A 27,892-nucleotide genomic window follows, 5' to 3' on the forward strand; every position below is an offset into this window, starting at 1 on the left:
CTTTCTGCAATGTATGCTATACACATATGCTATATTTACAGAATTATGCTAAACCCTAGTATGGTAGATACTGTGATGAAGGGGAGTGCTTTAGTAACTTAGTATATAATATTTATGATTCTCATTTTTTTTTTCAATTTTAAATGTCTGTTTATTACATTAATTATAGACCATTAATGCAGTACAAGAATATTTACTATCAGAAAATTATAATTTTTAATGTTATTTTTTATAAGTTATAAGTTTTAAGTAGAAAAATATAAGCACATTTTTGATTTTTAGAAGTAATATTTATGTCTGATAAAATATCAATAATTCCATGCAATGATGATGGAACAAAACACATTATTATAAAGTCAACTTGATAAATAATATAGGTAACACAACCTTAAGAAAAAAAAATTATATATTAGCAAATATTAACTGACTAAATTATAATTATGATAAATCATAATTACAAAAGTAGAAAAATTAACTAAAACTCTAAAATGTATAAAATCAACCAAATAAAAAAAAAGTAATAAATAAAAATAAGAGAAAAAAATCATAATTAAATAGAATATTAATTAATTAAATTTTCCAATTATTTAATACTAAAACGATTTTGGATACAACCCTCTAACACATATTGTTCAGTCAGTGGCACTGAACTCGGACTTTTTTTTGTGAAGCGAAATCTATAATTGCTATCAGGTAACAATTATAATATATACATAACACCTTATTTAACTTTATTAACTTGTTAATCCCAAGAACTCATCTGTACGCAACCACTCACCTATTTAAGAAATTAAGCGATTGCTTCATATGACATATTAGTTCGGCGCCACTGTGTTCAGTAGAAAAAATGACTACTGCACAAAAATTGCATTAATTAAAATCAAACCAGAAACATTCTTTATCAATTAAAAAATGTGAAGAATAAATAATATTTTACCTACTATTATTTAATTTAATTAAAATAACTTTAAAATGTGATTTGGAATCACTTTTAACAAATGCAGTCTTTTTGAAATAAATATTTGACCAAAATAAAGCTTTTACTGATTTTAGGAAACTATAGTTAGACAAAAATGTTACACAATACTCAGTTATTATAACGAACATAGTATAATATGTATAAGTAATGGTAAAAAAAAAAAGTCGTATTACAGAAAATCATGGATTGTTAGTAATTAAGTATAAAATAAAAATACATCATTGAGCAAACCTCATTCATCAAATTTGACTGAATAAAAATTAAAACTAAACGACATTAAATGGCTATAATTTAAATCAAATCAAATAGGACTACTGACTAGATAATTTTAATAAACTTAAGCTATATTAATTTATTGAAAACAATAACAAAAAATATTATGAATCATTTGATGTAAGTAGAAGTATAATTCACATAAATGATTAAGATGTCAAAATATGTATGAACGTATTATGAGTTTTTTCGATGTTTAAAAATGTTAAACTAGCATTATTTGTTCTTTAACAAAAATATACCCAAACTCAATGTTTGCTAAAAAAAAATATTCTAAATGTCACAAGAATATCATAAAAACTATTCTAAAACATCAAACAGAAATTGGTGCAGTTCAAATAAATCAATTCACAGTAATAAGTAAGTTATTCCAAAGATAATAGTATACAGTATACTTAATAAAAACAATAAATACTTAAACATAGGTAAATCAAAGATAAAAAAAAAACTAAAGATTTTAAAGAATTAAATTGCAAAATATAACAATTTTCACAAGATATAAGAATTCATTGCTTAAAATAATTAATAATTATTCGTATATAATATGTATTACTGGATAACACAGTTTTTATTTTGATGAATCAGACCAGATCTATTGAGATCCCTCACAATTTTATCATCTTCTTCAATTCTGTAAATGAGAAAATACATTTTTAATATTATTTTATTCATACATTTCAATTACTAAATCTCTTAAAATATTATAAAAATTACTTACGCCCTTTCTTGAGAATCTAAATGATGTACTAACTCATCTCGTTTATTCACAATAGTTACTAGTTCTGCTAATAATAAAGTCTCACGACGTTTTTGCTCTTCTGTCTTTTGCCAATCTAGAAATTAATAACATTTTTTACTTGAACCATTTTTACTGAATGTTAGATAAATCATACCTTCAATTGCAATTATACTTCTAAGTTCTCCTATAAGTAATTGGTATCTTCTTTCTAAATCATCTTCTTTTTCTCTATAAAACAAGTAATCACATAGTTCATTGTTTAGAAACTTATTCAAAATTAATTCAATAACATAGTTAATAACTATCTAAATTATACAAATTATAATTATTAAATAGAAATCCCCAATTAAAAATAAAATAATGTTAAAAATTGTTATCTATTAAAAATCAATTTGATCACCATTATATATTATATATTAATAATGAATATTTAAAATATCTATTGTATTTACACAATATCTTTAATAATTTAAAGTATTAATTGATTTAACAAACATTATAAATATTAACATTTTGGTTAATAATGTCTTCTTTTTTTTAATTGCTGGTCTGTAGATAATTTAATTTAGAGAAAAAAATATTTTTTTTGTATAAACTATATGGTTATTAATTATTATATAATAACTAATAAGTTCCGGAGAAAGTAAAAAATGTTATAATTTTATAATAATTTCATTTCAAACACCCCTAAAACATATTTATGTTTCAATTTTCTATGTTATCTGAACGTACTTAGAAGTTTTAAAATTGAAATAGAGAAATTAGTTTTACCAAGGATTTGCACGTTGCACACAATTTAATAACAAATGCAACTGTTTTAAATAAAATATATACTTAGTTGGATATGCCATTAATTCATTAAATTCAATTTTATCTAATATTAATATTATAATATCATGTTTATAATTTATATTCAATGTAATATTAATGATTTTTCTACCCTTTAATTAATAATGTAAATATTTTAACAATTTACCATCTGCAATTGTATGTAAGAATTAGTTATTTAATACATTATTGAGATAAATTAATTGTTTGATTTTATTGTAAATATGTTGATTACATATTTATGTTAAATTATAGAATAATGGATTAAAGACTAATTTTAACATATATTTTATTTCATATGCATAATTACATTTTTTAATTAAATTTTTTAATAAATTTATTGTTTATATCTTAACTTTAAAAAAAAAAATTGACTCCCTTTGGCCCAAATATTTATCCAAATGAACATTTTTTTTTAAATATTAATCATGATTACTGATATGTATTGAAGTAATATTATAAGATATTAAAATCCTATTATTAATTAAATAGGTATATAATTTAAGATTAACTTTATTCAGGACTACTTACAAAATGTTTAACTGCATTTGGCGACGTAATAATGCATTTTTTTTGTTTACAAGTGTAAACCATTCTGTCATCAGAAACTCTTCCCGTTCTCGATCATTTCCTATAGAGAATAAAAAAACAATGTCAATCATCTAACATAATTTTAAATTTATAAATATGTTTTGTTTCTTTACCTGTATTCATAACTCGTCTTAGTTCTACTTCCAATTCATCTGCTTGGCAATCAATTTGTTTTTGTTCACGTTCTAAAGATTCCATTTCATTTTGAATGTAATTGATTTCATTCTTAAAACTCTATTAACATATTATGATAAGAAAAATCATTGGATTTGAAATCAGTGTAAGCAATATTTTATTTTATATCTTACATCTTTTGATACAGAACTTGCATCCAATAGAGATGTGAAAGATTGCAGTTTTTGAGGACTACTTGAGTCCAAAGCTAAATTACTGCTATTTTTACTGGACTCATATGACTATTCAAATATATATAAGGAATTATAAAATATTATAATGATTAATATTTTTAATAGTTATAATTATAAATTATACCTTGTCAAGGTTGAACAAACTAGTTTGAGATCTATCTGAAACTGGAGATACTGAACTTCTAGCACTTCCATTATTTAGACTTGTAATTGGAGATGATGAGGTTGAAACATTAATATTTTTACGCGCTTCAGCTATTAATTTTTTAGCACGATCTCTTAACTGTTGCTGCCTTTCTTCTTCATTCTAAGAAAAATAAATGACATACCGTGTTAAATAGAGTTGAAAGTTAACAAAGTTGATACATATTTATTTTTTTATTTTTTGGACTTAATTTTAATTTTATAAAACCACATACTTTTATATTTATTTAAAACAAAAATGTTTTAAAGCATTCAAATATATGCAATGGATAAAAAAAAAAAACAATGTTATTTACACCAACCTGACTAGGTATTTGAGGTACAGATCGTCTAGCGGCTTCTCGGCGAGCTTGTTCTACAAGCTGACGAGCTCTTTCTCTAAGCTCAATGTGACGATTAGTTGTTATTTTCTACACACATACAAATAAAAATCATGCAACTCTCAATCATATTAATAACAACTATAATTAATTAGTAATTAACAAAATTTATCATTAATACAGGAATCTTAATAATTTTAAATGTTAAGTATTCTAAAAAATATATTATTTAAGAAAAGTAACGCATTGTGAACACCAAGGGATTTTATTCATTTAAAATACTGAATACGAGTGCTGAAACTTACTTTTAGATAAAATGTTATACTTTGTAAGCTTTGAAGAATAATTATCAAGGTTGTGAATTTAATGCATTTGCATGCTTATTTTGCTAAATCATATAAGAAAATGGATTTGGCCAAAATTTGTTTTGTGTTACACAAATATAAAATCTTATTTTACATATGTAATGGCTTAAGGTATATTAATGAATATTTTTATGATTTCTTCGTACTAATGCATCTTAATACTTATATTTTTAAAGTCAATGTAAAATAAATTGCCATTAATGTTTTTGTTTAAATTGTGACTTACATGTTAAGTAGGTTATTAAACTAATCTAATTTTGCTAAACATTGACCAAATCGAGTATTATTGTATTATTATTAATTATAGAAGTTTTTCAAAATATCAACCACGTGTAACTTTGTATAACCAAATATAACCATGTTGAAAAGAAAAACTTTAAAATTGTTTTTGAATTAATAATTTGAACTTACATAATTATATCAAAGAGAAACTAGGTAATTTATGTAAATAAATTACATTTAATTTAACATAAATTAATTTATATTTATAATAAAATGTGTATGTGTAAAAATACTGTATATTTTGTAGTGATATTATCTATCAATCAAAAATTATAATTAAACCTTTAAAATAAATGTTATTTAAAAGACAAATAATAAGCAAACATAAAATTGTTATTTAATATAAAATATATTTTTTATAATACATGTAGAATAATATACCTGTTTAGAAGAAACATGGTTTTTATAGGTTTCCTGTAATGACTTTGGTTCACTAACTTTGTCACCTGAACTTGAACTTTTTAAGCTCTAAATAAAACGCAATCATATTTAAATTTAAATATTGTTGTTACAAATAAAACTTAATACCTCAATAGTTGATAGAGATCTTGTTAATTTTTTACTTCTTTCACTAGAATCTAGAGATAAGCTGAAATTTTTAATATAAAATTAATAAATTTATATTTTTAATGAATAATTTAGTATTATCATACGTGTCATCATCAGAAGTTAAAGGATCAGTAAGTTGCCTCTTAGTTATCTGAGATGATTTTGACGATTTCCCCTGTTAAAATGTTTCAAATTTTAAATACATTGTGTGTGGGATGAAATTGTAAAAATATTTAAATATACCTTTGGAAAAGATAATTTTTCTTTAGATGGAGATAATACTTTATCAAAAATACTTTTTGATCCATTTAAAATTTTATCTGTTATGTTATCTTTTGTAGATGTTATTGAGGAATAGCCATTATTCAGATCATCGATAACATTATCTTTTTTACTAAAAAATAGTATATTATGATAGTTTGTTAGTGAATCTGCGAATAAAAAAATATTTTTTTGTCCAAATATCTTACTTTTTATTATTTCCAAATGAATTTTGGTCTTTATCATTAGAATCATTAGTTCTAAAAATCTCTTTTTCAAATAATTTAAAAGATATATCTCTATCAGGATTATTAAATCGGCCAATCATATATGACGATTCGTCTGCTGTTTTACCAATTTGCTGAACTTCTAACTCATGTCCTAAAACAAATTTAAATTAGTATTAATACATAGTTGTGTTTAAAAACCATCTATTATTTTTTACCAGTAAAATGAGCTCTTAATTGATATAAATATGTCATAACAGCTAATTTATCGGGAATTGTAAGAACACCCATATCAGAAGGTTCAATAACACGGGATATGCCCAATTGTTCTCCGGCATCAAATGCAGCTTTACAGTTTCCTCTAATATCGTGTGGTTTTAGCGCATCAAATTCACTGAAATTTTAGCAAACATACAGTTATAAAACAATTTTTTTTAATGGGTAAATATAAATTTAATAATAATAAGCTTTTCTTTAAACAGTACTGTCAAAGAAATTAAAATTTATTAAGACAAAAATCTACAATTTTTACCAAAAATAATATTTTGCTAGAAAAATTTAGTAGATGTACTACTATTACTACTACTACTACTAATAATAATAATAATAAATGTATTTGTGTTGGTTAAAAATTTAAGTTTAATTTTTCAGATAAAATATCTCAATTATTTTAAGTAAATACTTAAGTTCCATAAAAATAAATTGATCTTAAGTTCTGCTTACACCAAATAAATGTATGGAAAAGATTATATTTGCATGTTATAATTAAAAGTGATATTAAAGTTATAACTTTAAAAATAGATTGAAATGTCTTTTAATTCTTAAACATGCACATCTTTTTTAAGACATTTTTAACAATTTTTATGTAGAATCTTTTAAATGTCTGTTGACATTGTTTGCTGTAGATCTTTTAATGTTCATGAATCATGATTATTGTTGCGTAAAAACAGAAAACAAATAATTTTAAATTATCTTACAGAATATCAGGGCGAAAGTAATGAATTATAGCGCAAAAAGCAAGGCCATTTCTCCAAGAAGTTGTAAGATTGGTAACTTTTACACCAGGATATCCTTTGGTTATGTCTTTACACCATTCAAGTAGATCTTGACCAGGTGTAGTAGTTTCGGTACCCTTAGAAGAATTATCAGTATGGACCTGAAAAAAAAAGATATAATAAATAACAATGCAGTTAAAATATTTACAACAAAGTAATTGATAATGATAAATTAACATAATTTTTAAAAATTATTATTTCACTTACATCTTTTAAGTTTAATGGTTTTAATGATGGTCGAGTGTTCTTTATACCTTCTCCAGAACCAGAATTATTTCTTTATAAAATACATAAAAAAAACTAATTAGTAAAATTTGTTTTTTATGTACTTTAAATTTTTTTAAGAATGTATGTAGTTTTTAAATTACTATAAGGAATTATAGTATCTGCTATATAGTTTATTATATAGAACTATACACGATAATTCTTTAATCGAACACTCATTATTTCAAAAAATATTTGTTTTAAATAAATAAAACAATATTTTTTAATTTTATACTTTTTTGAATGAAAACAAATTTTAATTAATATTTTTGAGCAAAATATTGTTCAAAGTATTTCAATAGATAAAAACTGAAATTTGGACAAATAGTTTTCGAGTTTTAAGAATTTAAAGTTTCAGTTAGTGGAGAATTCCTCTCCACTAGGGTAGGGAATACCACGCAAAATTTTAGTCTACTTTTTTGCTCACCGTATAGTACAATAATAATTATTATCTAAATAATATACATTTGTATTTTGTATATTGTCTTACATGTATGAAAGATTATTATAAGTAGAATTATTTTCAGAATTTGAATTATCGCTGATTGATAAATTGAAATGTTTAGTATTCTCTGACAAATCTTCTTGTTGTGAAAAATCATTTCCTAGTAAGACAAACAAATAAAATAGTTTACTTCTTTATTAAAACACTATTAAAACAGACAACCTACCAACAGAACTATCGATAATTTCAGGATCACTTAAACTATTTGTTAAAAGTTCAATTTTGTTAGTCATAAATGATACATTGTTCATATCTTGTTTAAATGAAGAATCTGGAAAAACATTAAAATAATAAGATTAAATAAATATATTTTTATGTATATTTATACACATTAAGATCAAAAAATAACTAAATAATAAACTACCTTCAATATCTTCTTCGTCAAAATCTTCAAGGGGGGCAATATCACTATTATTTGTACTAAGAAGACTAGCCATACTCATCATATCCTCATCACTAAAAAAAATATAAAAACAAGATTAAGTATCTACATATTACTATATTAGATTTTGATAAGTTATAACAAGAGCCCACAATTTGATATATTTGCATTATTTTTTTCTCGTATCTACAGAAATTTGATTCATGAAATATAGAATCTAATAGTACAATTTTTATTTTGAATTTTTAGGAAATGTTATGCTTATCATTTTTTAATATTTATTATCAATTTTATTCATTTTTCTACTCTTTTATTTTATAAATATCAACTTTTTCTTGTTGAAAGTTACTTTATTGTAACACATTCAGTTGCGATTAACTTATCGATATAAACATATATTCATTATATTTATATTTTGTTGTCAAACTCAACAATTATTTAATAAATTGTAGGTAGGTACGAACTAGGTATGTTATTTATCGGATATTGCAAACCCGTGTTTGACATTATTTGTATCTCTGTTTTTTATTTAAATTTGTGTTTGACAGCATTGCCAGTTTAATAGTGTCTACTGTATAAAGTTTAAAGTGCTGTATTATGTCATAATTATTCATTTTAAATTTACATTTAAAATGCCTAAAATTAAATCACGTTAAATAGTATTTATTGATGAATTTGGAAAAGATCACAGGATTGTTTTACAAAATTAGTTAAATGAAGGTTGTTGCAAACAGAAAATTTACTGTGACAACATGTGTCTCGCATTACACATTAATGACCAAAAAAAAGTATATATGCATAAAGATAAAAATAGATAAAAATTAAAGATTTTAAAGATAAAAGATAAAAATGCACGAATAAAAATATTCCCGACAAACCAATCATGAGAAAAGATTAAAAAAAAAAGTTAGAATACATGAAAAGAAAAAAAATGTAGGTTTCTATTGACGAATCTACTAACATAGAAGAGTTTAATACTGTAAATGTTCTCAATTAAATTCACCAGAAAAGATTGTCTTATTCATACCGATATTCTTGAAAAAGTCAATTATAGCACAATTTTCAAACTTTTTGAAAAATATACATTAAAATACAAAAAATTTCAAAAATATTGATGTAACAAACAATCTAGATAGTTTACCAGATGATACGAATATCAATAATATCATATATTTTAAATACATCCATGTCACATCTGTTGAGGTAGAGAGAAGTTTTTCGATTTACAAAACACTTCTGTCAGATAATGCCATTAATTTTTGTTTGAAAATATTAAGAAAACTTTGATTGTACAGAGTAACAAATTGGAAGGTAAAACAAATATATAAAAATGATTAAGTTAAAGTTTTCACTTTAATTAAATTAGAGAATGTTATTTTGCTCTATGGACTGGTTTGAAATAACAAGAAATTCAACAAAAAATAAATTTTATAAAAAGTAGTGTATATTTTTTTTCAAGTACCTATAAAAAAAAAATTAACTATAGTATATAATATACAGTTTTATTTAGTTAATTTATAACTATAATTTGTATCAAAACAATGTTTATCAATTCTTATAGTAAAATATACATTTTTTAACATTTATATTATGTCATTTTATGCATTTTGTTTTCAAAATGTTTAGGTTATTAAGTTCTGAGCACTAATTGTAACTAATAAGATAAACATATAAATAAATAAATTTTAGATACTACAAAAATAAAACAATAATCTTTTAACTTGTAGGTTGCAATAATAAGATTAGCCCTTATGGAAATATAATAAAATTATAGTGTAAATTAAAAAATAATACGAGAAAAGTTTAGTGTTCTAAATACTGATTGGGAATTTTAAAGATCATAGCACAAAAATATCTTAATACTTTTGGTTAAATGATAGCTCAAAGCAAAAAAATGAAGAGATATTCAATAGGCAATAAAAATTCTTAGAAGAGTAGTTAGAACAGAAATAAAATTAAAAAAACTTAGAAACTTAATTAAATCTAATATATGGTAATTATTGTAAATAACTTACGTAGCTTTTCCTTCTCTTAAAAATACACTTGTTATAGTCATTTCAAGAGATGCAGAAGTTATTTTTTTTGAAGTAGGTTTAAATACTAATGTTATTTGGCTTTGTGTAGAATCTACACTAGCATATTTTTTCATATTTAACACGGCAACTGCTATTTGTCGATGTTTTCCTAAATTACTCACCTACAAAAATAAAATATAAATATAAAATACATTATAAGTATTTGGAAATAACATGGTTGTAAGCAATGTTTATTTATTTTGCAAATCATTTATGAATGTCATCATTTATATCAAGCAGTATATTAATGAAATTTATGTTATAATAATAATCAATGAGATAAATGTGATAAAGGGCAAAGCTATCATTTTACTTCCCTTTAAAAGCAGAAATATTTAAATTTTCTAACATAAAAGATAATTATAATTAACAATTTAACATACATTTATAAAATAAAAATACTTTTACCTTAAGTATATTTATTTCACGTTTCTCTTACTGTATAATAATAATTATGTTGACGTATTGTCAATGTTATAACATTATCTGGATTGAAAAAATAACCCGATAATATTATTTCATTAATTATGAATTTATGACTAAAGGATTATTATCATTCATCACATTATTTTTATTATTTTTTTTCAAACAAATTACTATATCTTTCATTTAAGTACTCTTATATACTTAATTATTTAGTATTTTTAAGACTTGTATAAAAACAAAAAATTAAGTTATGGATTTGAATTTTTGATTTTGGAAAACAATTCTATTGATTACCCACTCTCCCAATTCACCAGATCATTATTCATTACTGCTAATAGTAATGGATCATACAATACCTATCAATAAAATTTTAAAACTATATTATATAAGTAGTTTGTACGATAGATTAAAGCAAATATTAATAAGAACACTAATATTTAATAACTCAAACGTATTCCTTTTATAAAAAAAAGTGAACATAACAAGAATGACTTTATTAATTACATATTTAATTTGAACTAAAACTAATTCAATTTTAAATCGTACTTTTTAAACAATATAAATAAGAAACACAGTTCTTAATACTTAATAATGGAATAATCGAATGAACTTTCAATATGCACCATTGTAGGTTCAAACTAGACAATGGGCAGCATCTCTCTAGGCAAGCAACTATTTGGGAATAGAAACCACCTTACTTCTAAATGGCATAAACTACAAGTGCCTAAATAATAAATTCTATCAAACAGGCAATCAAACTAGGCCTTCAATTCTAATAGCAGTCAAATAAAAAAAAAACTTCTTAATGAAAGATAATTATTATTTTTTGTGAAATACATAAGTAATATTTAACTATGCTCAACTGTTGTACTAAAGTGTACAAGTTAAATAATAATAATAAAATATCACATCATCAACAATATTTAAATAAATATAGAAATCTTGCTTTAAATATAACATTATAGCATTACACCTTGTTCTTTATTACTTACATCTTCAATAGCAAAAGTCCATTCTTTGTCTTCATGCTCATTACTCCGAGGGTCTTTAAATAATGTTACAGATAGCTGTTTATTTTCTGGGACTGGCCAAATTACTACTCCTCTTAGTGGGTCTCTCATTGTAGGTTCCCACGGTAATGCTTCACTAACAAAACGACGGCTTCTGCGACTTAGTACTACAACCAATTTGTTTGGAGTCCTAAAATAATATAGTAATAATAAATTCATAAAAATTGATAATTTGGATGCACATTAAAGATTTCAAAACATTGTTTATTTTATAAATATAGAAAAAATAATATAATATTGTAGTATTTTAAAATGAAATAGCAGTTTAAATCTAAAATTGTATTTTTAAAACTTTAAATTATATAGTATAACAATACTTAGTAAACAAACCTATAAAATATAAATAATGTGTAAAATGTGTATAAAATAAAATGTAATACAGATAAATTAACTTTGATTTAAATGTATTACACTACTTTAACATAAGTCAAATTTTATACTTTGACTTAATAATAAATGTATTTTTAATTATATATAAAAATGACTTAAAATATTAGACATATAATAGAATTATAAAATTAGTTTTACAAAAAAAATAAAAAAACCCCTTACCATTTAGAAGTAGTTTCACATATTATTTGATGATATGATAATGTAAATTGAAATTTTGTTGCTCTTTTATTCACTCTTTGAAGCCGTTTCCACACTGAAGCCATGTTTATTGACACATTGGATATCTTTCTTTTTAACTTGAATTTCATCATTATTAAAAAATAAAACAATTTTTATAATAATTATTTTTTTTAAATAAAATATTAAAAAACACAAGTTATTCTAATAGAATTTGATAAGCGAGCATTGCTGTTGCCTAGGTGTTAGTGACACAAATGTACTATCAAAACTAAATATGTATAATAAATAATAAAATAATTATGAACCAAACTAATATTATCTCAAATGACCTTTGACCACTAATAAATTATACATTCTTTATCTGAATTTCTATTTTCCTCTTTATTATACATAGATAAACATTTATTTAGAATTATTCTAGTTAATATTTATACAAAATACTTATTTGTACATGATATATATTTTTTTTATTTTATTTTATTTTTATTATTCTTAACCTTGACTACATCTTTGTAAGTTACTTATTTAATTTATTTTAATAATAATTATTAAAATATTAAAATTAAACAATCAACAAAATATTTTGAGATTGATATTTTAGTACCTTATTATTAGATACAATATTATAAGTATTATATTATTAATAGTGCAAAAATTAATCCGTGTAAAATACTAATCAATATTATATTGTTATAATATAATTACTATACATTAAAACTAAATAGATTAATTAGAAGCACTAATTTTGATAATTAATTACATTATAAAAATAAATACTTTTAATATTCTAATTAAAGCTAAAAGCTTCTTATAGTTTTATTATTATTATTATTATTATTGGATAAAGAAATAATATACAATTATATTTTATTGTAATTAAAAGACTTTAAATATAAACATATTTAAATAAATTATATTAAAAATGTATGAAAGTTGTTGACAATTATGTATACATTTATGATGCATTACTAGAATTTTAGTATTACTATTAAATTAACTTTAACACCGATCAAAAGAAAATTTACATTAATGTTAAATTTTCAGTTTGATAAATATTCATTAGAACATATAAGTACTAATACTTCTATCCAATTAATATTCAAAACGGTATAAAAATAAAAATATTCATACATGACTTAAAGAGGTTAATCAATTTCAAATATGCATATAAACTTAAATAGGTAATCATGTAAGATATTGTTAACACACAAAAGTATATTACTAAGTTTCTAACTTAAAAATGTTGTAAAAAAAAACAATAACTTACTATTGTAATTTTTAATCTGATTTTATCAAAAATAAAGTTCTATTCATATAAGTTAAATCCTATTATTTTTCTATATTATATTAGGTAATTGATTTAAAAATTTTAAACCTTTAGGTACCTTATTCAATTATTATTAATGAATTTATTTCATCATATCTTTGAATAATGTTGAATCATATAAACAGTATTTAATACAATTGCCACAACTAATAAAAAAAAAAAATGTACCTATGTTGTAAAAAGGAATAATATTTAAAATTGCATTTAACATTCTAGGATTTGTTGAGTAGAACAATATATTCTAACATGTTGGCAATCTACCAATATAATAATCATAAACGAAATACACATACATGTGAACAAAATAACAATAATAATTTGGCAATAACTTGACAAATTCATTTATAAATAGCTGTTCTGGATGCGCATTTAAATCTTAAAGTTATAGATAACTTATACTTTATATATTTAATTCCAAATTAATTTGTTTTCATACAATCATTGAAACATGTTAAAATATAAAGTTATAATTTTATCATTAAATGTACTAAGAAATACCTAAGTAATAAATTAATTCAATAATACTCAATAAGTATAATTTACTAATTATTTTATTAATAATGCAAATATTTATAAGTATATTATACATAGAACATAGACAGGAATAATGGAATTTGAATTTGGATTTTTACAGGCATTTGTATAAAAGTAGCTTTGTCTGCTAAAGCCATAATCTTAAAATGAAACAGCAATAAGTAAATACAAAACCTTAAATATGCTTAAAGTTCTAAGGGTGGACTGATTTATAAAATTAGTTTTAAAAATATTCATAATTTTAATAAATAAAAAACTGTGAGTTTCACCATCTACATTAAATAACAGAGAATATACATTCTAAGTTAAATAAATAGGTATTTACAGTGAGCTATCTAATTGACCTCTTAGTAAAAAAAAACCTAATTAGGTAACATTTTTTTATTGAATACTTGCCTATAACACAAAAATAATGATATATATTATAAAAAATAAAAAGACGCATAATTAATTTATCAATCAATTATTTATATACCGTCTACATTTTCAAACTCAGGCATTGGTACTCACAAATTTTATCAATAAGGACTGGAGTTTATAAAGAATTTAGTATAAAAAATAAAATATTTAATAATATTTGTTTAAAATTGATAAAAATTATATATTTAGTAAAACACATTAGTAAGAACATATCTAATACTGTTTAATTTATTACATAATTTAATATTTTTTTTTTTAATTTCTTAATACCATTTATCCATTTTTAATAAAAAATGTGTTTTATAGTAATAACATATTTTATTTGGAATTGCTGTCATTGTTATTGTGTGAAAAACAATTTGAAAATATTGATGTTATGTAATTTTTCATAATTGTTGGGATACCCACTTGATAAAGCAAAAAAACAAGTGTACATTTATGTAAGAAATAAGACTTTATTACTGAAATATTTAAGAAAATGTATGTAAATGTATTTAAAATTGTATTAAATATAGTCAACTTTTTGATATTCAAAGTACATAAAAATATTTATTTAATAAAAATCCATTCCCTATATAGTATTTAGTAATAAGATATTAAATTATTAATTTTAGTCTATGTAATATTTACATCATATTTCTATACAGCAAAATTATACTCGCTCTTATGAAAAGTTCTTTCTAAAAATGTTGTTTGGCTCTCTAAACATTTTATCAATTTCGGTAAATGATATAAGTGTAGAGTATACTTAACTGTACATAGCAGGTATACAATAAACTATTTATTAATTTTTATAAAAAAAAAAAAAAAATGCTAAATAATCTATCTCTATAATTAAAATTAGATACATTTTATATTGGTAAAATTGTAGTAGTTCTTAATTTAAATTTAAAATTTAATCAATAATTATAATAATAAAAAAAACATTATATTATAAATTTTTAGAATTTCAAAACCATGTTGAGTATCAATTATTACAATATTATATTTAACTAATTCTAGAAATAATACTAGAATATAGACAAATTTCACTCAACAAAATTCCATAATATTATCTTAATTAGTCATTATAATATAAAAAGTAGAATGTCAAATATAAAGTAAGTACCTAAGTGAATTGATTTCTTATAATATAATTTTTCATTATTATTTTAATATCGATTCCAAAGAAGTACAATCACAAAAATTTAAATATAATATGAAATTAATGATAAAAAAACTTTGTTTTATTTTCAAACTACCTAAGTTAGGCTATTATTTCTAATTCATTACTAGTTTAAGCATAAAAAAATAGGTATTGATTAATTATTCAAAATTTACAATTGTCAGTATTATACAATGATGTTATACATAGAAATCTTAATTTCAGTATTTATATTTTGTAATAAAAGTCTGAGTAGGTATTGTAAGTAATAAAAATGATATTTTATAGAATTTTAAATTATCTTTAAATTTTGGTAACTGTAGGTACCCACAGCTTACCTATGTTTAATGGACACAAATTGAATAGGAAAGATATGATATTTTATTACACATATACCTACCTATTAAAAAATTACCAACAATTTAATAAAAAGCGTGAGACTTACTCGGCAAATATGATTTGTTTCTAGAGTTCTTTTGCTGGTCTACCAGTCAGTTACAGGCCATATGATAAATTCAGCATCGCATCGATCTATAATGTACACACCCACAGCCGACATCGTATTTTAATCACGATACAATTTTTTTTCACGGCAGAATTACGGAAAGGACGATAAACAACGTTATTATAATTTATTCATCTTTCTACGAGGTGACCTATGAGTATTGACAACAAGAAATAGATAATTTCGATTTTCGACGGAAAATCACGGACACTGATAACAATGTAAAAATTGATTAGCAAAACGAAAGGGGACTAGAGCCAACTGATCTACCGAGGGCCAATAGAGACGCAACCGTTGTCTCCACCGTCAATTACTACTCCCCCTAAGGCCCGATTAGTCATTACTTCGTTAACGTGAAATAATCGTTTCAAGGGTACCCACAATTTACAGTAAACCGTATAGGTACTAGTTGTAGGTAAGTATGTAGTATAAGGTCTATGCGGTAAACAGTCGTACTACGCTACCTGCCCAACCTATATAACTGATGATTATTTATTTATTTAAATTATTTTTTTGCTCAACCTACTCAACCCATGGCGATATAACGAGACGAGGCCAGTGCGTCCCGCCAATATCTTATTCAAATTTACAAATTATTTAAGTACTTATTGTAATAAATTATTTGTTTAGGATATTGGTGCCTCAGAAGCACGTCTACGAGACCTGTAAGGCTGTAAATATATAAAGGGGAATTATTGGCTATCGCTATAGCTTGAAAAATGTTATTAATCGATAGATTAAACAGGTACTTGTCACAGATACATATTATTATTTATGTACCTATATATTATATTATTATATAATATATCTGCTATCCGCAGTACTTATTTTAGTATGAAAATCATTAATAATTGTATTATTATTTTATTTTTATACCAATTATTATTTTAAATGCCTACCTATACTAAAACCAAAGTAATAAACAATTACTTTCATATAATTTTCGTTTCAATTTATTATTGTTATAAATTTAAATTATAATTTATTTCATATTTTTAACATTTTAATACATAATATTAATATAACATTTTATGCAGATAGTATATAATATGTATAATATTTGAACATACCTACTAGATATTCATTACTCTTTGTTTATTATATATATAAAATACTGTATAATTTATGATAATAATATTTGTATAGTTATTATATGTTGACTTTGCACATTTTCGTATTAGTATTTTACTTTTTACCTATCTGAGTGACCGGAAAATAAAATGTAATTGTTAAGTGTTACCCATCTAATTTTAGCAAAACATTTTTTTTTACTCTCGCTCTCCACAAAATAATTCGAATCTAAATTTATCGAAATGATCTATCCGGATTATCAGAAATTAAACATATAATTACCTATATCTATATTAAATTATAAATATTAATTATATAAGTAACCTAATTAGGTAGGTACCTTAAACTATAAAAAAAAAGTTTTATTAAAACTGTAATCATACCTATATTATACTTCATTAGGATTTAGAAATTGTTGTAAATAAGATAAAATTCGAACAAACGTTTAATGTAAGTACTTGAAAGATTAACCTAACTCAAAGACTTCGCTGACATTTATTCTATGAATAAAAAAAAATAACATTTAATATATAAATAATATATATACAACATAGTACCTAGGTACATATAATAAAATATTGTCTATTTCAGCTAGTAAAGATATATTGCGTGATTGCGATTTATGGACTATCGAGTTCAGAGTGTTATAGACTTGTACTAGGTATCTATATACACGCATAATTAAAACAATGGTAATGATTAACAGAGAACTGCTTACTTTAGTATTAACTATTAATCACTACCATTACTATGTATATTATGTATATATATATATGTGGTAATATTGGTGATAGAGGCATAGAGCTGATATATTGATATATGTATTATAATATTTTTCAGTTTGCAATTTTTTATATATTTAACGTTAGATTTTGTAACTGTGCGTTGGTCTACGCTGTGTAGACTGTAGAGTGTAGACTATATATAATTCACATTCACGTCTCCTATGACTATATGTCTATATCAATACTTAATATCTAACGATTTGTTCGATGGTAGGGTATTTTAAATAATGTATAGATAGGTAGCTTACTACCCCCTACTCGACACATTCCGATTTGTATACACAATGTAGGTACATTAAAAATGTAATCACAATGTAAATATTATATTGAAATATCGAAAAGATAAATACGTAGTACAAAAAAAAAATCAAAAAGAAATAAGGTTAGTATTTACATAATGTTATATTATTGTACAGCGCGATTCTTTTATCATGAATCACTCATTATTTCAAAAAGTATTTACGTTTTTGAAAATATTTTTTAACATTATTTCAAGTTGTTAAAAAATCAACGTTTTTTAAAAAAAATAAATTTTTAAATATTTTTTATCCTAAATTTTTTTTAAGTTGTTTACTTTTTTGAATGACAACATAGAGTTTTAATTTCATATTCCAAAGCAGAATAATTTTTTGAGTATTTTGATACATAAAAGTCGAATTTAGGGTGAGTAGTTTATGAGTTATACGTATTTAAAGTTTAGACAAGTGGAGTAGTGGACAAACATTATGCGGGGTAGCACAGTACCACTTAAATGCGTATAACTCATAAACTGCTCGTCCTAAATTCGACTTTTATGTATTAAAATACTCAAAAAATTATTCTGCTTTGGAATATGAAATTAAAACTCTATGTTGTCATTCAAAAAAGTAAAAAAATTAAGGATAAAAAATATTTAGAAATATATTTTTTTTAAAAATACGTTGATTTCTTACAACTTGAAACAATGTAAGAAAATATTTTTAAAAACATGAATACTTTTTGAAATAATGAGTGGTTCGTGATAAAGAATCACTCCGTATTGTTAGACAAGTAATTATTAATTAAATGAAAAGTATTGTACTGTTGTGTCAACTGCTAAACTGCACAATAATAATTGTGCCTTAGTGCCTTATTAATAATGAATATATATATATATATATATATATATATATAATATATGCTTATCAATTATTTTTATTTCTAGATTTGAGGAACGACAAACAATTAATAGAAACACTGGCCTTCGAAAAGTTTTTACATGCGAATATTCCACTTAATTATCCTGAAATATCATTTCAAATGTATAATGACTTAACAAATATAGACAGATTATAATATTTGCAAAAGTATTAAATATAATAAAACTACAGGTCCACGGGTCCAAAAATGTGTAAACACGCGATTAGTTTGTCTATAAATATGAGGTTGTATCAAATTTTCGTACAGTTACTCGTACACTTAATACTAGTAAGCTTTTTGAACGTTTGCAAAAATGGCATTCAATATACACATATCTGGACCAAAAGTGATTATGCATAATAAAACAATAGCAGAAATGTTCGTGGATCAATTGAATAACAACGAAGGTCTTTTTGGTGTAAGTTATTTGATATTTTACTATACTTACGCATCACATATACAGTACTTTACATACATTTATAATATAATATATACCTATTATGTATTTTAGTATTTATATGTTTTAATGTTTATCAAATCCATGTACAGATCGACTGTTCTACCGGTAAAGAGTACGGTTATCCAAATTTGAAAAAAGACGTTTTGGCAATGGCTACTGCATTTAAAAAACATGATTTTGGACACGGAGACGTCGTGATGATTACGGACTATGGCTCGTACGAAGCGCAAGTAGTTCTGTTAGCTGGGATTTTGATCGGAGCAACTATAGCTGCGTTGGATCACAACTTAAGAAAAAGTAATAGTAATGATTTGATTTAGTACAATATTATATAGTTTGATTTGTTTCGTTTTATTTATCATTAACGATGTTTTATAGGTGTCTTGATAGCGCTCATTGACGAGTCCAAGCCAAGCGTATTATTTTGTAATACACTTAGTATAAGTACAATAACAGATGTTTTAAATAATATTACGCATCAACCGATACTGAAGATTTCTACCATGGTTCGTGACGGCTTTACTACATATTCGAGTATCGTTGTTGCGGCGGAAGAAATTTTGTATGTCCGTCCGATAAAATCAAAAAATCCAATAGGTCCATGTGCTATTATATATTCGAGTGGTACTACAGGAACCCCGAAAGGAATTTATTTGTCTGATGACGCCATGAAATCAGCTTTAATATCATTCAAGCAGTGAGTATTTAAATTAAATGAGTCAGTCGATCAGTGCATGAGTTTAAAAAAAATATTGTTAAAATTTAACGTGATTAAGTGATTTGGCATGATTCTATTATGACATTAAATGTTTTAAGGTCATTAATGGAAGAACCTATTGAAAATAAATTTATGATCACTTCTCCTATATTTTGGTACACGGGAATTTTATTAATGATGCTCGGTATTCATTTTGGCAAACCAAGACTATTTTTCTCGACAAAATCAACCACTGAACAAATACTTGGTTCAATAGAAAAATTTAAAGTAAGCAGAAAATACTATTATTTTTTCTTACTATACTATAAATATTAAATAACGGCTTATATTTTTTAAGTTACAATATATTTTATATGTATAATTAGGTTATAGATAGATAACGCTAAATCAAATACATAATATATATATATATACACGCATTTAATATAATAGTGCGTTATAGAATATATCATACCTATTATACGATATGATTTAGCTATGTTTATGTGTTATTTAGCCAACATTTATGATGACTGGTGTAGCTACAATCAATGAAATGATGTCCTGTCAAATGGCAAATGGCCACAAGTTTAATATACAGAGTTTAAGGACATGCGTAGTTGGTGGATCTTCGATGCGAGCAGATCTACAAAAGACAGTAGTAAACAATTTACTACAGGGAAGGATACCGATTAAACAAGGGTACGGTGCATCTGAACAAGGTATTATAGCGGTTTGGTCGATGGATTCGGATATAGATACCGTCAGAGACGGATCTGTCGGGAGACCAGCAGCTGGTATAAAAATCAAAGTTAGTCGAATAAAACAATTGTTTGTCGTGGTTATTAATAAATTAATAATTATATTTTAAATATCGTTTTTAGGTCGTTAGCTTGGAAACTGGCGAATGTGTTGGCCCAAATACTGAAGGCGAAATTCGTATTAAATCGGTGTCCAACATGATGGGATATGTCAATGACATGAAAAAAACGATTTGTTCGTACGACGAGGACGGTTGGTTCAGGAGCGGTGATATTGGATACTATACGGACGATTGCTGTTTGTTCATTGTCGGTCGAATTAAAGAGATGATGATTTACAAAGACCAGAGGGTACGATGAGATATTCAATTTGGAATTTCGATTGAAAAACGTGTGATATTCTTAAAATCACACTATTACATATTATATACTTACATAATAATATATATTATATAAATGTCCATAGATCGCTCCAATCGACATAGAAACCGTATTGTTAAGTCATCCTGCCGTACTCGATGCCGGAGTGACGGGAAAATACAGTATTCACGGAGATTTGTTGATAGGAGTTGTCAAAGTCAAATCTGGTCAAAATGTCGCACCCGACGTACTCGTATCGTATGTCAATGGTAAGATTCTACAGTCATGGATAATAATAGGTCCCGCCGAAATGTGTTTAGTTTCTTGTTGTCAAGATTTTTGTAAATATTTTTCAGATAGAGTGAAAGACTACGAGAGACTGCGTGGCGGTATTATATTCGTAGACGACGTGCCTAGATCTCCAGCCGGTAAATTGAAACGAGAAGAACTTCTTAAGCTCGTACAATAATTGTATTTACATATAATTCATTATTATTAATAAAAAAAACATAACAGTATAATATGGAATTTTTTTTTCGCGATCCACAGATGGTTTACGGTTTACGTATAATATATACAATAATTAAAAGGAAATAGGTAGTCCTATACGGTTATACGAACTGTAGGTAATAAGTAAACTGTATAAACTGTATAATATAGTATAAGTATTGAATACTTGTATTTTCATATTTAATAAAAGTAAAAATTATTATAGTGAAGTAATTACTAAGCAGTTCTCAAATATTGAAAAATTAAGCAACATTTAACCAAGTTAAAAATAAGCGATATATGCATAATTGAGAATATTTCAGGGATTAGGGAATACTATGTTTTCTTTTCACAGTATCTTGGAATATTTTATAAATGTTGAGAATAAAATAATAATTAATTTTCAATATTATAAATTTTATAAATTTTTATTTCGAGGTGTACCTATACAATTATTTTGAATTCTAATTTAGTTTAAAAATGTATTGTTTTATGTTAATCATATTATTGTGAATCTTTTTATAAAAAACTAAGCGGCTGGTGTGCCTCGATTCCGGGCGTTGTAGAAGCCGCTTTCGGCGCCTTAGAGGTGGTCGAGTGAAAGTCGTTTCACGGGAAATTCGGTTGAAAATGGTAATCGGGTGTCTAGATATCGGTCATTAAAACATGTGATGAAGTCTATTACCATGTTTATGAGTTATGAGTTAATGTGTTATCATTTGGTGTAAAAGTCTGTGTTGACCCTTGCCCGGTGTTTTTTTTTTAATTCAAAAATAATAAATGCATACCGAAAATGGTAACTGAGTGTCTAGCAATCAGTCCTCAACGGGTGCACCTCGACAAATAGCTGGGAAATCCGACTACGGCAGATTGTCATACCTCCTAACGTCGGAAGTCTGATGTTGTATTGTGTTGTAAGTCGAATGGTGTTAACACTTAAGTGAAGTCAGTTATCATCGGGGAAAATCGATTTAAACGTAACTAAACCTCCCAGGTAGGCAATTCGACTGCGTCGGATCGCGGACAATGTGTTAAACATAAATTCGTAATAATAACATAATATAATAAATTATTATGATAAAAAAATGAAAAAAGGAAATAATAATAATAATAATACTTAAAAAATTATATCGGTGGGCTGGGCTTAAAAAATTTAATGTTCCTATTGGACGGGCTTAGGATACAGGCAGCGCCGCGGTGGACCACGGGTCAGCTAAAGATTTATTAGAGCTTTTATTATGCGTAGTATAATAATCTATTATAATATATAGATTATATTATATACTCGTGATTATTGGATATAGGATGTAAATTTCATATTATTATGTGTAACGACATAATAAAAAAAAGCATTGGGTAGATACCAGTACCCATACCACACAATGATGTACCTACCCTATAAGCTTTTTAATGATTATACGGATCAACATTGTATTTTGTATTTAGGTTTTTACTCGTATATGTAGTATGTTTATGGCGACATTTCAAAACAATGAAAAAAGACGTTTCTTTATTATTGACGAGTAATTTTTGTATGTCGTGGATCTGATCAGTTATGATAACGATAATAATGGAAACGAACTAAATAGTCTATATCAGTGGTCGGCAACCTTTTTGGACTCCCAGGCCACATTCATAAATTAATAAGAGTTCGCGGGCCAGACAAAAATAAAAATGTTATATTCAAAATTATTTATCAAAAAAAAAAAATTTAAAGCGGGCCGTATACAATAGACGCGCGGGCCGCCGGTTGCCGACCACTGGTCTATAATATATTCTACATAAAATGTCTGAATTATATAGGTATTAGGTACATTTTACATTTTACTTTTATTTTTATAATCGTTTTAAAAAAAAAAATCTGAATACTGAATTATCAGCTAGATACTTTATTTTACTTAAATATGGTTGAAATGTATAAACATTAAACATAGTCCACAGGGCCACATTTTACTGAAGTTTTTAATAATATAGATATCTAGTTTATTGTGCTCCAATATTTGATTATGATTATATTCCTGTCTTCCGTTGATAGTTCGAAGTCTTGTTTAAAAATGTCTAATAATTATTAAATATAATATAGCTGTGATTAATTCTGTAAAAATTTTTTTTGAATAACTACATTTATAATATAACCTATGCAGTATACGCGTATATTATACAAAAAAAAAGGAAGGCTATAAATAATCGTACATTGACCAGTAAACAGTAAACATTAGACGAGTCGACGGCTTTAGCTTATACATTATTAACACCTTGTTTACAATTCGGCAATTAAACATCCGTCAATTATTAATATAGAGTATAGACTATAGTCATATAAGAGAAGAAGATTATATAATACCTTCATACATTTTACATTGTGAAGCAATATACCTACCTACCTAAATATACTACATGTAGTTATATATTATGATTTATGAGTAATATTATGTATTATAAATTTATAACTGAGTTCGTCCAACTTTTTCATTTTTTAACAATGATAATTGTTGTGTTATTATCACCCCATTGCCTAAAATTTTTTTTTTTTAAAATTATAACATACAAGTTATGTAATTATTACTAATATTTAAAAGTTTACAATAATTTTAGCTTAAATGCAATTTTATGCTTAAATAAGTTAGATGCTCTATGGTTCATATTGTCATGTCGTGGATCTGATCTGCAGTTATGTTAGCGATAATAATGGAAACGAACTTAATAGTTTATATTAATTGACGGATGTTTAATTGTCGAATTGTAAACAAGGTGTTAATAATGTATAAACTAAAGTCGTCTAATGTTAACTTTTTACTGGTCAATGTACGATTATTAATTATAGACTTCCTTTTTTTTGTATAATATACGTGTACTGTTTACATAGGTAATTAATCATAGCTGTAAAATATTTAATAATTATTAGACATTTTTAAATAAGACTTCGAACTATCAACGGAAGACAGGAATATAATCATAATCAAATATTGGAGCACAATATAAACTAGATACCTATATTATTAAAAACTTCAGTAAAATGTGGCCCTGTGGAATATGTTTAATGTTTATACATTTCAACCATATTTAAGTAAAATAAAGTATCTTAAATAAAAGTAAAATGTAAAATGTACCTAATACCTATATAATTCAGACATTTTATGTAGAATATATTATAAACTATTGTCATATAAGAAAAGAAGATTATATAATACCTACATATATTTTACATTGTGAAGCAATATACCTACCTACCTAAATATACTACATGTAGTTATATATTATGACTTATGAGTAATTTTATGTATTATAAGTAATACGTCTATAATGAAATTTAATATATATTTATAGGTTTTAATAATACTTAACAAATTAACTTATTAAATTAAACGAATATATTCGTGTTCTATATTATATTACAATAATAAAGAATAAAGTACTTAGCCCGGTATTATAGCCTATAGGTATAGCATAGGTAATATTTTAGGTACAGATTTATTTATGCATTGCACATACCTACTATATGAAAAACCAACCTAATCTTCTATGTAGTCAGTTGTGGGTTTAGTTTGCGAATGTAACACTAAACAGATATATATAGGTACTATACATTACTAGTGAGAAATTACAATATTATCTACTATAGTCTATAAATACTGCAATACACGTATACAGACATAATGTATAACCTTCATAATACAATATTATATGTATTATTATTTGGTAATATATAAAACCATTTTATGCAACAATCAAGGCAAAACAGTTGTTGAATGAAAAAATATTTTGAGTTTATATTACGTTAGAATGATTTGTTAGAAAAAAATCAACTGCACTAAAAATGTTCAAAGATTTATTAGAGCTTTTATTATGCGTAGTATATAATAATCTATTATAATGGTATCTATACAGAGTGTCCCTTGAGGATTTACCCATTGCGATATCTCCTAAAATAATGAAGATATCATAATTTTGATTTTTTAGTATGTTTCACATAGACAAGAACTACAAATATTTCATGTTTTAATGTATTTTAATGTTTTGGTAAAAAAGTTAAGAAATTAATTTTTTTATTTAATTATTTTCAAAAAAATTGAAGATAGCCATTTTATAGAATTCATTTTTCTGAAAATATTGACGTTTCAACATTTTAATTTTATTAATCTCCTGATTTTCAATATTTTTTCTAATTTCGAAATAAACTACGAATTATTTAATAATACGGTAGTGGTATCAATAATGTATCAAACATGTGGCTCGCGTGCTCGTACGGCCGCCGAACGCTTTCAGTGTAATTCAAAATTTTTTCGAAACATGAAAATATATTAAAAATCAGGAGATTAATGAAATTAAAATATTGGAAGGTCAATATTTTCAGAAAAATGAACTTGTTAAAAAATAAAAATCATGATATCTCCATTATTTCGGGAGATATCGTAATGGGTAAATCATTAAGGGACACCTGTATACTATATATTATATTTACATAACCGCGCATAACTGCAGTGATTATACGAAATACGAATAAGTACTAGGTAGATAATATAATAACCTATAAGTATAGTATTCGGTAAACTTAACGTATAAGTTTACGATTGTAACTCTAAGTACAAAGACAATGAAAAAACTTTAAATCATTTATAGAATTTCAAAATTTATACCCGAGATTATATTATATACTCGTGATTATTGGATGTAAAATGTAAATATATTATTATATTGTGTAACGACATAATAAAAAAAGCATTACGTACCACACAATGATGTACCTACGCTATAAGCTTTTTAATGATTATACGGATCAATATTGTATGTAGGTCGTAACTCGTATGTTTATGCAGAAATTTCAAAACAATGAAAAAAGACGTTTCTTTATTATTGACGAGTAATTTGTGTATGGAAATATTAAAATTTAAAAGACGCAGTTGTACCAACAGCAACAACTTTTTTAAAAAAGTACTAAAAAGTTATAGTTTATTTTAATGTCATAAACAAAACAAGACATCTGTAAAAGGGTAGGCCATTAGGCCAAAGTATTTTAAAATTGACTCCCCCCACTCGTGAAAAAAACTTAGCTATTAAAATTTGTATTTTTTTTAACGTTATAGAAGTATTTACCTTTGTTCATATAATTAATACTCTACCTGCAGGGCTTTGATTTTTGTATTATTATTTAATATACTTATACATACATTATACATATATATTATTGTATATAAATATATATATAGTAACCCTGTATATATTATTATTATACTGTCACAATATATTGAAGCTTTACATTGAATTCTAAGAAAATACACTAATAATTATTAAATTTCGCAGTTGCGATGCAGATACCGTGTTACCAAAACGAACGGTTACCACATCGGCTACTATACCGCTATTTATAATAATATTTAATGAAAAAATATTGTACAAATCCCTCCACAATCGAATCTTGAATTAAAGTACATTGTATTGAAATAAATCAATAAATACAGACAAATCAATTAAATAGAAACAAAATATATAGGTAAGTACCTAAAGATAGTTTTCATTTATTGTATTTAATAAAATATCTTAAAAACCTATTCTTATTTGGTTATTTCTTATAATTTATCAATAATTACGTCAGTTAGAAGATGCTTATATCACAGAATAAATATTATGTATTATTATTATTATAAACAGTGATAAAAATATATATTTATCGTATTCATCACTATATTTCGGAAAAATAACCACAAATCGGTATTTTAGATTATTTTTTTTAATACATTTTTTTTCATCATATACATTATATTATTTATCACATCTGTATAATATCTGAGACTGATAACCTGTTAGCATTAGATCAGGCCAGGGTTCTAACTGAACTGATCCGTAG

At 24.5% G+C, this 27,892-nt stretch overlaps 2 protein-coding genes across 5 annotated transcripts; one reads left to right on the top strand and one right to left on the bottom strand.

Annotated features, from left to right (window-relative positions):
- Positions 1-1,316: 1,316 nt before the first annotated feature.
- Positions 1,317-16,434, bottom strand: LOC132926541 (EH domain-binding protein 1). Of its 4 annotated transcripts, none has more exons than XM_060990899.1 (23): positions 16,207-16,434; positions 12,316-12,452; positions 11,686-11,893; positions 10,208-10,389; positions 8,175-8,266; positions 7,977-8,081; positions 7,796-7,910; positions 7,249-7,318; positions 6,964-7,142; positions 6,205-6,380; positions 5,969-6,140; positions 5,742-5,892; positions 5,603-5,673; positions 5,478-5,538; positions 5,331-5,417; positions 4,285-4,392; positions 3,903-4,085; positions 3,719-3,826; positions 3,524-3,644; positions 3,351-3,450; positions 2,146-2,219; positions 1,971-2,085; positions 1,317-1,883 (listed from the first exon to the last, which is right to left on the bottom strand). In XM_060990899.1, the coding sequence occupies exons 2-23, from the start codon at positions 12,417-12,419 to the stop codon at positions 1,802-1,804; spliced, it is 2,664 nt and encodes an 887-aa protein (XP_060846882.1). In that variant the 5' UTR covers positions 12,420-12,452; positions 16,207-16,434; the 3' UTR covers positions 1,317-1,801. The 4 variants fall into 4 exon arrangements, with proteins under 4 accessions (XP_060846882.1, XP_060846883.1, XP_060846885.1 ...); XM_060990900.1 differs by lacking the exon at positions 16,207-16,434 and adding an exon at positions 13,604-13,703; XM_060990902.1 differs by lacking the exon at positions 4,285-4,392.
- A 175-nt stretch (positions 16,435-16,609) lies between these two features.
- LOC132926542 (uncharacterized) lies at positions 16,610-22,079 on the top strand. The gene is made up of 9 exons (XM_060990903.1): positions 16,610-17,011; positions 19,306-19,698; positions 19,830-20,037; positions 20,119-20,437; positions 20,557-20,725; positions 20,955-21,248; positions 21,322-21,549; positions 21,665-21,827; positions 21,915-22,079. The coding sequence occupies exons 2-9, from the start codon at positions 19,594-19,596 to the stop codon at positions 22,025-22,027; spliced, it is 1,599 nt and encodes a 532-aa protein (XP_060846886.1). The 5' UTR covers positions 16,610-17,011; positions 19,306-19,593; the 3' UTR covers positions 22,028-22,079.
- Positions 22,080-27,892: the final 5,813 nt, after the last annotated feature.

This window comes from Rhopalosiphum padi, chromosome 3 (genome assembly GCF_020882245.1).
Source record: "Rhopalosiphum padi isolate XX-2018 chromosome 3, ASM2088224v1, whole genome shotgun sequence".
Classification (NCBI taxonomy): Eukaryota; Metazoa; Arthropoda; class Insecta; order Hemiptera; family Aphididae; genus Rhopalosiphum; species Rhopalosiphum padi.